Source organism: Mixophyes fleayi, chromosome 1 (assembly GCF_038048845.1).
Source record: "Mixophyes fleayi isolate aMixFle1 chromosome 1, aMixFle1.hap1, whole genome shotgun sequence".
Lineage (NCBI taxonomy): Eukaryota > Metazoa > Chordata > Amphibia > Anura > Limnodynastidae > Mixophyes > Mixophyes fleayi.
In genome coordinates, this window is record NC_134402.1 from 302,655,272 (window position 1) to 302,668,104 (window position 12,833).

General features: G+C 39.2%; 1 protein-coding gene across 3 annotated transcripts in view; it reads right to left on the bottom strand.

Moving 5' to 3' along the window:
• Positions 1–12,833, bottom strand: part of SPIN1 (spindlin 1) — a 66,522-nt gene that overhangs the window by 7,005 nt on the left and 46,684 nt on the right. For all 3 annotated transcript variants that reach the window (XM_075211120.1, XM_075211117.1, XM_075211118.1), the window contains one exon: positions 5,960–6,193. In XM_075211120.1, the coding sequence (XP_075067221.1) occupies positions 5,960–6,193 (234 nt within the window). The remainder of the gene's footprint in view (positions 1–5,959; positions 6,194–12,833) is intronic.

Genomic DNA, 12,833 nt, shown 5'->3' on the forward strand with positions numbered 1-12,833 from the left:
GACCCAAAATCTAATCCATTCTCCGGCTGTCTCTGAGGTTTGGACCCAAGCGTTTCTAGTACCAACGCTCTGCCCGCTACCCAGCAGCCCTGGTCCATGTTAAAAACAGGTATTACCAGCGCAGAAACCCACTGGAAGAAGTCATGCAAATAATAATTTACCAAAAGATTCAATGACTTCAAAAAATTCAGATGGCCGGCATATATAAAACCATATACATTTACTAGTGTTATATAGAAATCAATTAAAATAAAATAATACAAAATAAACTCTATCCTAGATGGTATCACAAGAAGCATCAAGCATGTGGACAATCAAAGACAATAAACATATTCCAAGGTATATAATTATACCTGTAAAACACAGGGATCTCTCATAAAATCAATATGGATAATAGTGAAATGATATAGTTTATATCCAACCCGGTATAAAACATCTAAGCGCCAATGGTCCATGTGATCGGCCAGGGGGGATCCATTCACAGCATCCCTGATCCATAGTAAGAGGTCAGGAGGAATAGCCCAGGTACACCAGCAACGAAACACGCTAGCAGCGTCATTTTCCCAGAAGAAACCCAGTACTTGATGCCGGTAAGGAGTCCAGTGGTGGCAGTCTTTGTAAGCCCATCCTACTGCGGCAAGAGGGCACTTTTTGGATAACGAAAGGGAACGGTGGCAAAGTAAGCCCAGCCGGTTCCCAGCAACAACAGACAGGGTGGCATAGGCAGTCCATCCTGTCACACTGATCAAACTGAACTAATTGAGATACAAAAAAGTTGTTATTTGGCGGAAAAGGCCAAATGGAAAGTGGCAGGATGTCAAATTGATAAAGATGGACTTTGGCATGGGGAGGGAGGAAAGCCTGTAGCTCCCAGAGCACTCCTCATTGGCACAAATAAGTCATGGATTGACCCATGCAGGTAACATGGCTATGTAGAATATAATCCAAATGTATTAGCATACACCTGGATTTTCAGCCATAGCTGCTAGGTACCGTGCTTTATGTATTATCTGTCTACACAGAAATGCAGGGAAGGCAGTAAAAACAATACTTAATCACCTGTCACCAACTGACGGCCCGTTTCAAATAATTCAAATTGATTTCATCCAACTTCCTATGTTAGAATATGTAACAGTGGGCATTGATCAATTTTCTGGTTGGCTTGAGGGTTACATGGTTGCGAGAGCCACTGCTAATGTTACAGCTAAAAAGATTAAACAAGAATTTGTATGTAAATATGGTATACCACAGGTAATTTCTTCTGATCGAGGTACTCATCTTACTGGACTTATTTTAAAGCAAGTGTGTGAATTGTTGGGTCTAAAAGTTACATACGCCATACTGTCCGCAAATTAGTGGGAAAGCTGAAAGATACAATGGAATTATTAAAAGTAAACTGTCTAAAATAGCTAAGGAATCAGGAATGAAATGGCCTGACGCATTACCATTAGTTTTACATGGTATACAGATTAACCCCTCAAGGGCCTCTTAATTTGTCGCCATATCAAATTCTGGAAAAATCCTAATTTGACTCTGAATTGCAATACCAGTCAAAGCCAAATTAATGATGTGACTTTTAACTACATTCTATCTTTTACTAAACATTTGGTACAGATTCAAGCTGCTGTGAGGCACACCACAAATTCCAATTAACGGAGCCTGTCATAACCTGCATCCTGGAGATTGGGTGATAAGTTTCTTGAGATCTGGTACGATGACTGATCGGTGGGAAGGTCCATATCTTGTGTTACTGACAACGCCAACTGCGATAGGAGAAAAGCACTTGGATACAGGTTTCCCATTGTAAAAAGGCAACAGATCCTGATCAAGTAAGATGATAATTATCACCTGTATTATTCTATAAGTAAGGGATATTTCTGAGACCATAATAATGTCTCAGCCCTTGCAAAGGCAATACACTATCTTCCTGAAAGTCAGGGGATGGAAGTCTTGTGAAGAGGAAAATATAAGGAGACAGAAGAAACTGGTATTCAGAGTTAATAAGTCCTCAACAAAGTTTGAAATTATGGTCATTGTTACTTGTTTTAACACTAATGACATTTGCAATTGGTCTTATAAAAACTGAGTTAATTCAGCATAGGTTATTGGATTATTTAACTGCACAAAGTAGTGGATACGGTCACACATTAGAAACTCATTAGACTCAGTGCTGCAGGTATATATCACTAACACGACTAATACTGATGAAGAAATAGATAAATATATGTTAAATATTGCACAAATAAAGGATATGTTTAAAATAAAACATAATGATCTAGACTCTGAAAATGATGACTGGTGGAAAAGTTCCTGGTGGAATCCTTTTACTTGGTTTAAAGGTATATTTCCAGGAGAGTCAGGATTGTGGAAAGGTTTATTCTGGACATTAGGAAAATATCTTTTATTAATATATCTGTTTATTTATTTATTTACTTTTAAAATGTGTACCAGGTATATTCAGAAATTTGAGCAAGGTTGGAACAAAAGCCTTACAGATTAAATGTGTCATAATCACGAGGAAAAGTATCCATTACATTGAATAATATCAAGGAAACACAGAGTATTTGTACCACAGCTTTAATGAAAATTTCTCTCTTGATAATTAGGGTTTTATATATTTAGAATAGGGACATTTCTGTCCTTTTTACTTTGTTTTTTTCTTGTAGTGTTTTTTTTTTTTTAGTTAAAAGATTAATGTGTGCTAATTTCATCCAGCTAGAGAAGAATGTTATCTAGTTGTACCAAAAATTAAATTCATAAGTTGGATGTATATTATTAATGTATATGTATTCAGATAGAAAATATTCAAAGTCTGTATTTCTTGTATTTCGCGTGTAGGGTTAAATGCTTCTTTGTGCCTGTATAGGGGTATTATGTTACATGATTTGCCAATTGATGTCAGGTGATTTAGGTGGACATAAGACTAAGGAATGTATAGGTCACAAATGCTTCTAGTCATATAGGATCTCTTTCTGATGAAATGTCTGTCAAAAGTATTGGTTTGATTTCTTGTCACCTGTTGTGTACCATTTCAAAGGATGTGATATTGATAGTAATGCCTGTTAGAGGGATAGGTTTCCATGCTTAAATTGTTTGTCTTTGCAATCTGTAAATCAGTCTTGTTCTATACAAAAGCAAAGCTCTATGCAATGTATATTTGGGAAGTAAAGAAACTGTGCTTTTACACACTACTGCTTCAAGAGTGCTTTAACAATTCCCATTGCACATCTCAGCTCACTCCCATACAGTTTGAACATCAGCCTTAAGATTGTTAATATATGAGATTATGTTATCCATTACATTGTAGGTGAGGTATTCATATTAGAACTAGTGCTACTTATTGTTTACTTATGACAAAGGAGTAAGTCTATGTGTATTCTAGATCTGTAGAAACAATACATAATATCAGGTTGACCAGTTTATTGTTTAACAGAATCTATATTTGTTTACCTAAACCACAAGAGGAGATATAGCTAAAAAGGTAGTGCCCCCCCCCCCCCATTCCAAATCTAGCCAGACAAGTGTTATGTTTAAAGCACAGTGGAGTGAATAGCCAACATTACATTATGCTGCAACATTTATATAGATTGTAAATATTCTGCCCTGCTATTCAACCACATGTTATAGGCCAATATTGAGAGACTAAGATTGTGCTTTTCGCTACTTCTATATGCAAATTAGATAAGGTTTAGGAGTGTATTCACAAGCCAGACATGGTGACTCTCTGAGCCTGAGTTAATCACCTTAATTAGAAAAAATATGTATTGTATTCCTATGCTTGGTCTAAGCAGTAGCTTAGTGTAAACTGATCAGGCTGATAGAGGAAATAGTGGTTTCTGCCAGCTGATGGAGGTTGGGAAAAGGAGTGCGAGGACCCTTGTCCCTCTTCCTTTGGAGAAGTTACCCCAGGTCTTGTGAAACTGTGCTCTCGCCAAAAGTGAGGTGACAATGAAGCAGGACCGCTGCCTTGCTCGCAGTCCACTAAGGCTCAGCAATCCCAGGACTTGTGCTAAGGTGTGTAGAAGGAACTGGTAAAAAAAACCATAAGCCTATTGTCGGATTTCCCAAAGTGGCCATAATAGGACTGGTATCGTAGCATAAATACTACCCACATGTCCATTGTATATACCTGTAACTATTACTCCTGTACATATGCTGGTTTTGTGCCTGTTTCATTAATAAAAACTACCATTAGTTAAGTTGGATATCTGCCTGGGTGTAAGTATTGCCCACGTACAAGGAAATTCTGTAAGCTGTTCAGCCTCGGTAGACAGTTTGCTCACAATCTCCTATAAAATAAAATCTTATATCTCTTATTTGAACAGCACTTCCTATGACACCAGTATATAAACCAGTTTACTACTCAATTCAACAACATTAAATAGAAATCCATTGCCTTGCTTAATGCTGTTTTTTCATGTTCATGAACAACTGGGGACCAACAGATTAGGGCATATATTTACTAAATTGAGGGTTTGAAAATGTGAAGGTGTTGCCTATAGCAACCAGATTATAGCTTCCATTTATTTAGTGCATTCTACAAAATGACAGCTAGCATCTGATTACTATGGGCGATATCTCCAATTTTTAAAACCTGCAATTTAGTAAATACACCCCTAGGAGATCATCCCCAATACACAACAAGCTATCATCCACCAGTGTTAAAAAGGAAGGATTCCTAAACCCCAATTTTTGAAGACTATTTGCAAAGACACAATCCAAGCTATAAGTGATGGACCATTGTTGGAGATGATAAATAAATACCAACTCAGGGGTTATGGAACTTATTTGATAGACAGGCAATTATAGAGCGTTTTAAACCACGATAATGCACGTGGACACTTCGTAAAAAGGTTTTGTTTTTGCACAAGCTTTTCACCTAAAAGCCATAGTCTGTAAAAAAGAACTGGCCAGTCTTCACCATTGAAAAAACCCAAAACAGACACAGCAAATCTTTTACATTTACATCCCTAAAATTAGTTTTACAAAATTACAGTATGGCTGGGATCAACATGAATACCTCTCCTACAGCCTGGAACATCCACTACTAAAACAACATTACCTGTAAAGCTTGATTTAACAGCAAAGATGTTTTACATCCACATTACTCTATCAAGATCCATATCCAACATAGTCTAACAAGCAACACATAATTAAGTTGGACTAGTGGCATATACTATCTGGGTCAGACAGTACATTTCACCTCCACCTTCAAAATATTTCTACAATATACACTTTTTACACAAAATGCAACCAAACTGCACGACACTACAAATGCCACACTGGCTCCCCATATCATCCAAAATTCAGCTGCCCTTTTTCCACCTGATCATAAGAGCTCTGCCAAAAGCAAGGCTATTCCTTAACCATTATTTGCAAGACAAACTAAAAACAAATACACACTTAATCAAAAGCCTTTTCAGAAATGTATATAATATGAACATACAATACAAAGCCCTTAAAAGGAAGTTTACCCATAATGCATTATGTATGATATGCACTCATTGTCAGAGGATAGTGTGCTCTTTTGAAAATATATAAAGCAATGAACTACCACGCTGAGGCAGCCTTCCCTTCTAATTCCACTAGTTATAATTAATTGATTTTTTTTTTTTAATTGTATTTATAACAACTATTCTTATTGTGAAAAAAAACAAACTACATTAAAATCGTATAACACCACTAAACTTATCACATTATACAAATACTCAATTTTAATAAATTCATACCCCTATCAGAGCACAGATATAAAAACTTTGTATTTCTAAAAATCTTGTTTTAATTATTCTAAGGTTTATGTAATGTTTTCTAACCTTTAAATAAGAACTGTGCAATTTCTGGAACACTGGAATGAAACAGGTATATTTCAGATTATTTTTATTTTTTTTATGTGCGCACGCGCATTTTCCCCATCCTTTCATATAATTTTTATGCCAATTTATTCCTTGAAAATACTTACTTGAGTCAGGCATGATCCGAAGATCTCCTTCTTTATAGTCATCTAAAAGTTGATACATATACAAGACTGGGTCCTTTTCATAGGTTATATAAAACCATGTGTTCATAATAGGTGCTCGTGCTAAAACCATCCCTCGCCATTCATCCTTGGAACCATCTTCTGTTTCAAACATATGCTCCACTGCTTTACCAATCATCGTGTCAGCCAAATGTGCATCACTAATTCGGGATGAGGCTTTAAAGACAAAGACAAAATTGTCAACACAGACATAGCAACAAATCAAATGCATCTGTAAGTATTAAAGGAAAAAAAACAGATCAGCCACAACAACAAAACCAATATTGTGTAGGTCCCCCTTGTGCCATCAAAACAGCTCTGACCCATTGAAGCAGGAACTCCACAAGACCTCTGAAGGTGTTCTATGGTACCTGCCATGAAGATTTTCGCAAATTACAAGACTTAAAGCATGGTTGTCCAACCCGCGGCCCAGCATGCCTGTAAATGTGGCCCAGCAGGAGTTTTGGTTGTGGCAAGGGGGCGCGTTGAAAAAAAAAATCCTGCAAAAAAAAAAAAAAAAAAAAAAAGAATATATTTACCTTGCGGTCACGTCAGCTGGCGCTCCGCCTCCCTCCCTGATCTCCTCCTCTGTGTGGCGCTCGCAGTGAATGTCGGGGGTGACATCATCACACCAGACATCCATTGCGTAGCGCAGCACAGAGGCGTCACCCTCACGAACTATCAGCAGCAGTGAAAGATTATCCAGTATCTTATTGTTGTTAATCTGAATTTGGACTTTCTGCACCATGCAATTATGAACTAGCTGTGTTCTCTGTATGTATCTAATATAAATATTAAGAGATGATTGTATTTTTATGTTTTAAACCATTTTAAATGTGCAGTGCTGAGTAGGGTGAAAATATCACCCACTGTTACCCTCATCGGAGGCTGCTCCATGAGCCATTTTTCCTGCCACCTTATCTTTAAATCTCTGTAGATTTCTATTTGTCCCCCTGATGCTACCTATATCGGTGATTATTTCAAACTGGTCAATAAAAAAAATGATTCATGGGTGCAGAAAGAGAGGAAAAAAAAGTTTTTAGCATTTAATTCCACAAACCCCACTAAGGGACAGATGCAGGTAAGTTCAATTGTAGCTGGTAATGGGACTACTGCTTTAATCATGATTTTGCAACAGGTTTCCTAACTCTTACTAACTTCATTTCCAAGTAAGTTTGATATGTTAACTATGTTTTCTATGGTTTTTTCGATTATCAGCTATCGTTAGTGTTAGTGTATTTTATGTGCGGCCCAAACCAACTTGTCGTCTTCCAATGTGGCCCAGGGAAGCTAAAAGGTTGGACACCCCTGACTTAAAGGATCTGCTGCTAGGTGGGGTCTTCATGGCTCCGACCAACACATCCCACAGATGCTCTTTCAGACTGAGACCTGGGGAATTTGGAAGCCAAGTCAACACCTTGCACTATTTGTCATGTTCCTCAAACCATTCCTGAACAATTTTTGCAGTGCACATTTTGCAGGCGCATTATCCTGCTGAAAGAGGCCACTGCCATCAGGGAATACTGTTGCCATGAAGGGGTGTACATTGTCAGCAACAATATTTAGGTAGGTGGTACGTGTCAAAAGTAATATCTACATGAATGCCAAGAACCAAGGTTTCTTAGCAGAACATCGCTCAGAGCATCACACTGTCTACATCGGCTTGCCTTCTACCAATAGTGCATCCTGGTGTCATCTCTTCCCCAGGCGAATGACGCACACGTACCTGGCTGTCCACATGATTTAAAAGAAAATGTGATACAGACCAGACCACCTTCTTCCATTGCTCCATGGTCCAGTGCTGGTGCTCACATGACCATTGCACTTTTTGTGGTGGACAGGGGTCAGCATGGGTACTCTGACGGGTCTGCGGCTACACAGCAAGCTGCGATGGACTATGTGTCCCGACACCTTTTTATCAAAGCCAGCAACAACTTTTTCAGCACTTTGGTCCAATCCCACATAAGAGCTACTGTAGCACAGAGGGACTAGCCTTCATTGCCTGCAACACAGTTTCTGGTTCACCAGTTGTCCTTCCTTGCACCACTTTTGGTAGGTACTAACCATTGCATAGCGGGAACACCCCAACAAGACTTGCCTTTTTGGAGATGCTCTAGCCAAGTCGTCTAACCATCACAAATGGGCCCTTGTCAAAGATACTCAGATCCTTACACCTAGAGAACCACAAGAAAAGACTTGGGGTAATCCCCAGGCGCCTGTAGTGATGGACCAATAAAGGGATATGTAATAGATGTTTATTTGAAATAAAGATGTGTATTGTATCTCACAATGTTTCACTGATAATAAAACAACAAGCACATATCAATCATGCTGACATATGTAATGCTGAATGGACACCCATTCTGCTCAGTAGGTTTGTTGGCAGCAATGGTAGCAAAGTCCAATGTATTGGTGCAATCACCATAAAAACAAGGCCCCAAACAATAGTGGGTGATGAGTCACATGTGCTGCAAAGAGTTTCCGTGCTGATTGCACAAAAAACAGTCAAATAGTAAAATGGATATAAAAGTCAGTGTACAATGATCTTGTGATAGCAGCTCCGGTACATCACAGGAGGGGAAAAGAGATGGTAGACTCACCCCGCTCCTAGAAGATCCACTTCTCAGATGTCCGTTCGGGGAAGCCGCTGTAGAAGCCTTGTTCCACGCTGCTTGGCATCCAGCTGCCAAAGTGAAAGTCCGTAGTTCACGCATGCGCATGCGGTGAAGTATGTCCGGTCCGTGCAGCCGGCTTGAAAGTGTAAAGTTGAAGATGCTAGTGAATGTTGGTTAATCCGTTTGGGATCGATATCCTACGCGTTTCACCCAATGATGGGCTTCCTCAGGGATGTGTAGAGGGCTAGAGCCACTATGCCTCTTTTTGTAGTTGTTTTAAAACGGATGGACCAATGAAAGCCATTTTATGACCAGATGTGCCAATTAAGGCTATACAGGTTGCAGCAGTTTTTACTGAATCTGTTTGAGTGTATATGCTGTTCCTTATGGGGGACGAAGAATGTTATAAATCGCAGGAAGAACCTTATATTGAATTAATAACCATCTGAATCAGAAAAAAAGGAAAAATTTAGTATGTTACAGAAAACTATTAAGTTCAAAGTCGATGTTTAGACCTCGCGGTGTTAGTGTCTTCAAAGTGTAGATCCATTTGCTTTCTTCACGTGACATGGATCGAATGAAATCTCTCCCTCTCCATGATTTCTTCACTTTGCAAATGCCCAAAAACTTTAGCAATGAAGGATCTTTATTATGGAAGAGAGAGAAGTGGTTTGAGACACTGTGTGCCTCAAACCCCTTTTTTATATTCCTATGATGTTCACTAATGCGGATGTGTAGTTCTCTTGCAGTCCTTCCCACGTACTGCTTGCCACAAGGACACTCTATCAAATATATCACCCCCTTCATGTCACAGGTGATTTTTTCTCTGATTGTGTGGGTGGCACCAGTAACAGTAGAGGTGAATGTGCTGATGGGCTTAGTGCCCCTCATATGGCTAATCTTACAGGCATGACATCTTGTACAATGAAAAAAACCTTTTTTGGCCTCTCCTAACCATGTAGTACTAGGCGTTGGTACAGTGGTTGGAATACTACTTGTCACAAGGGCATTCTTTAAGTTGTTGGCTTTTTTGTAAATGAACCTTGGTTTGTTAGGTAAGATCTCCCTCAATCTCTCATCTCCCAAAAGGATGTTCCAATGTTTACAGATGATTTTCTCTATCTTTTTGGAATCCCTACTATATCTGGTGATGAAAGAGGGGGCATCAAACTGTTCAAAGGACTTTGTTGCTTTCTTAGTTAAGAGATTTTCTCTGTCTTCTTTTCTGACCTCTACAAGGGCTCTTTCTACAGAGGTGCTATCGTAGCCTCTTTGCAGAAACCTGTCCCTAATCAGATCGGCCTGGATGTCGTATTGTTCTATAGTGGAGCAGTTCCTCCTAATTCTAGTGAACTGGCCTTTGGGGATGTTACGCAGCCAGTTGGTATGGTGGCTGCTACAGGCCGGAATATAAGAATTACAGTCCACTTCCTTCAGATGTGTTTTAGTTGCAACCTTATTGTTTTCAATGTATATCTCTAAGTCTAAAAAGACAACCTTCTCTTTACTAAAGTTGGCTGTAAACCTCATATTGAGGTCATTGGTATTGATGTACAGTAGAAATTCCTCTAGCTTTTCTATAGTCCCTGTCCATATGCACAGGACATCATCTATGAACCTGTACCATTTGTGTACATATTCTGCAAATGGATTGTTATTCCATATATTTAGATTCTCCCAGTGGGCCACAAACAAATTCGCATAACTGGGCGCGAATTTCGCGCCCATAGCTGTCCCGCGAATCTGTCTGTAGTACCCACTGTTAGTCCAAAAATAGTTATGGTGCAGGACAAATTTTATACTCTGCAGAAGAAATTCTATCTGTTCCATTTGGAGGTGAGATTCCTCTCTCAGAATGGAGCTCACATGGTGGCACCCCTTGTCGTGATCAATTATCGTATAAAGTGAGGTTACATCACATGTGAGAAGGATAAAGCCCTCTTCCCACTGAACCTCCTGTAGGATCTCCAATGCATGGCTAGTATCCCTTAAATAGCTTTTTTGTTGAGTAACAAGTGGCTGCAAGAAAAAGTCTATGTAGCTTGACAGGTTGGTAGTAAGGGAATTTATCCCAGAAACAATAGGTCTCCCTGGTGGGTTGGTACGGGACTTGTGCACTTTTGGGAGATGGTATATAACCGGTAATCTAGGGTCCTTGATTTTAAGAAACTCTAGTTCCGCTTTGTTAAGTATCCCTTCTTCTGATGCACTTTTAAGTAATTTAACTAAGTCCCGTTGATAATTGGTCAGGGGATCGCTCTTAAGGTGCTCATAGGTGTTGGAGTCCTTTAATTGCCTCTCTAGCTCTATTAGATAATCAGTGGTATTCAGGACAGTGATTCCCCCTCCTTTATCCGCTGGTTTTATAACAATTTCACGATTGCTTTTGAGTTCTCTGATGGCTTTCATTTCTGCCTTACTAATGTTACATTGAGTACCTTTTTTCTCTATTTTTAGATGTTCTAGGTCATTCTCAACTAGTTTCTGGAATGTAGTCAAGAAGGATCCTTTCATACAGTTAGGGTAGAAAGTAGACTTATTTTTTAAAGTTGTATGGGTATATTTGTCTGAACGCCCTCTCTCAATCTCGCTAGTTGGAGTGGAGGCAATGTCTCTTTGATCTTTAATGAAATATCTTTTCAGGGTAAGTTTACGAATGAACCTATGAATGTCTATGTAAGTTTCAAATTTGTCCATTGATGTATTAGGAGCAAACTTTAGTCCTCTTCCCAAAACCTCATTTTGGGCCTTGGTAAGGTGGATGTTACTGAGATTGAAGATTCCTTCATTAGTAGACTGGCTTACTTTTTTATTTTGGGCCTTGCTCCTGCATATTCTTCCTCCTCTCTTTCCTCTGAGGGTATGCGCCTTTTTCTCCTCCTGGGGGATGGAGGGGTTGATCCTAACAGGTTCGTGTCCACATGGACTATCTCGGTAAGGAACCCGGGATCCTTCGCTAGATCTAAAAAAAGATCCAAATTTTTTTCTGGGTCCTGATCCCATGGTCTGCTCAGATGTTCTGTATTTTGGGAGATGGGTGCCTGTGCTTTTTCTAATTTCTTCAATATATCAATCTGTACCTGCGATATTTCCTTATAGGCTGTGGCTTTTCCCCTCCCAAATCCACCTTTTGCTAGTTGGATATAGTTGTTGGAAGGGGAAGTATATCCCAAGGAATTGTTTACGTTCCTTGGATCTAGGGGTTTGTAAATCCTATTCAGGGAACTCTTATGAGGTAGTTCCTTGATGAGAGGCGATCTGTACGTGGACTCCTTATTTGAGTACAATGTTCCTGTTTTTTGCCTCACAGGTCTTGTTTTGCTTCTCATGCGGACGGGTCTTTGACCACCCCTATCTAACCTTTTTGCGGTCTCCACCTTGTGACTTATTGGTCTAGGTTCATTTTGTATATATTGAGAGTTAAGTTTGTAGTCCTTTAGATCTCTTAAAAACTTCCTCTCTTTGACTTTAAGGATGTCTTCCTCTATTTTATTGATTTTGTTAAGAGTCAGTGTTTCTAGATTTTTATAGTCTTCTAGATGTTTAAGAGGGTCTAGTTTCACCTGTATAAGTGAAATTTCCTCTTCAATTCTCTTCAGTGAACTTTCTCTATCTTCTATTAAGAGTTTCATCAGTTCTACTGAACAGTTCTCGAGAATTGAGTTCCATTTATTCATAAACGATTCATTCTCCAAATTGTATGTGGGTCGTTTAGGAATCCTAAGACCCCTTGGTACAATTTTGTGGAGAATATATTGGTTAAGTGTGGTGGTTTCCCACCATTGTTTAAGTTCTAAGGTTAGGAGTTTTTCGTACCGTAAATATGTGTCACAAAATGTGTCCTCATTTACCAATGGTTCTAAGACTCTTTCTTTAGTAGAGAAGATGTCCCCTATCCTAAGAAGTCTCTGCTCCCTTTGGCAGTGTATCATACTTATGGTGATGTAATGTGAAACTGGGATGCAGCTGATATAAATGGGGTCTAAGTAGATCAGATAATTTGTGGGGTAATACCTGCGCAAACAACCAGTATAGATAGGAGATGGCTGCCAAAAACGGGGACACTGTAAAGGGGGGGACCCCTCCCCCTGGTTGTAATATAGAGAACCACAAGAAAAGACTTGGGGTAATCCCCAGGCGCCTGTAGTGATGGACCAATAAAGGGATATGTAATAGATGTTTATTTGAAATAAAGATGTGTA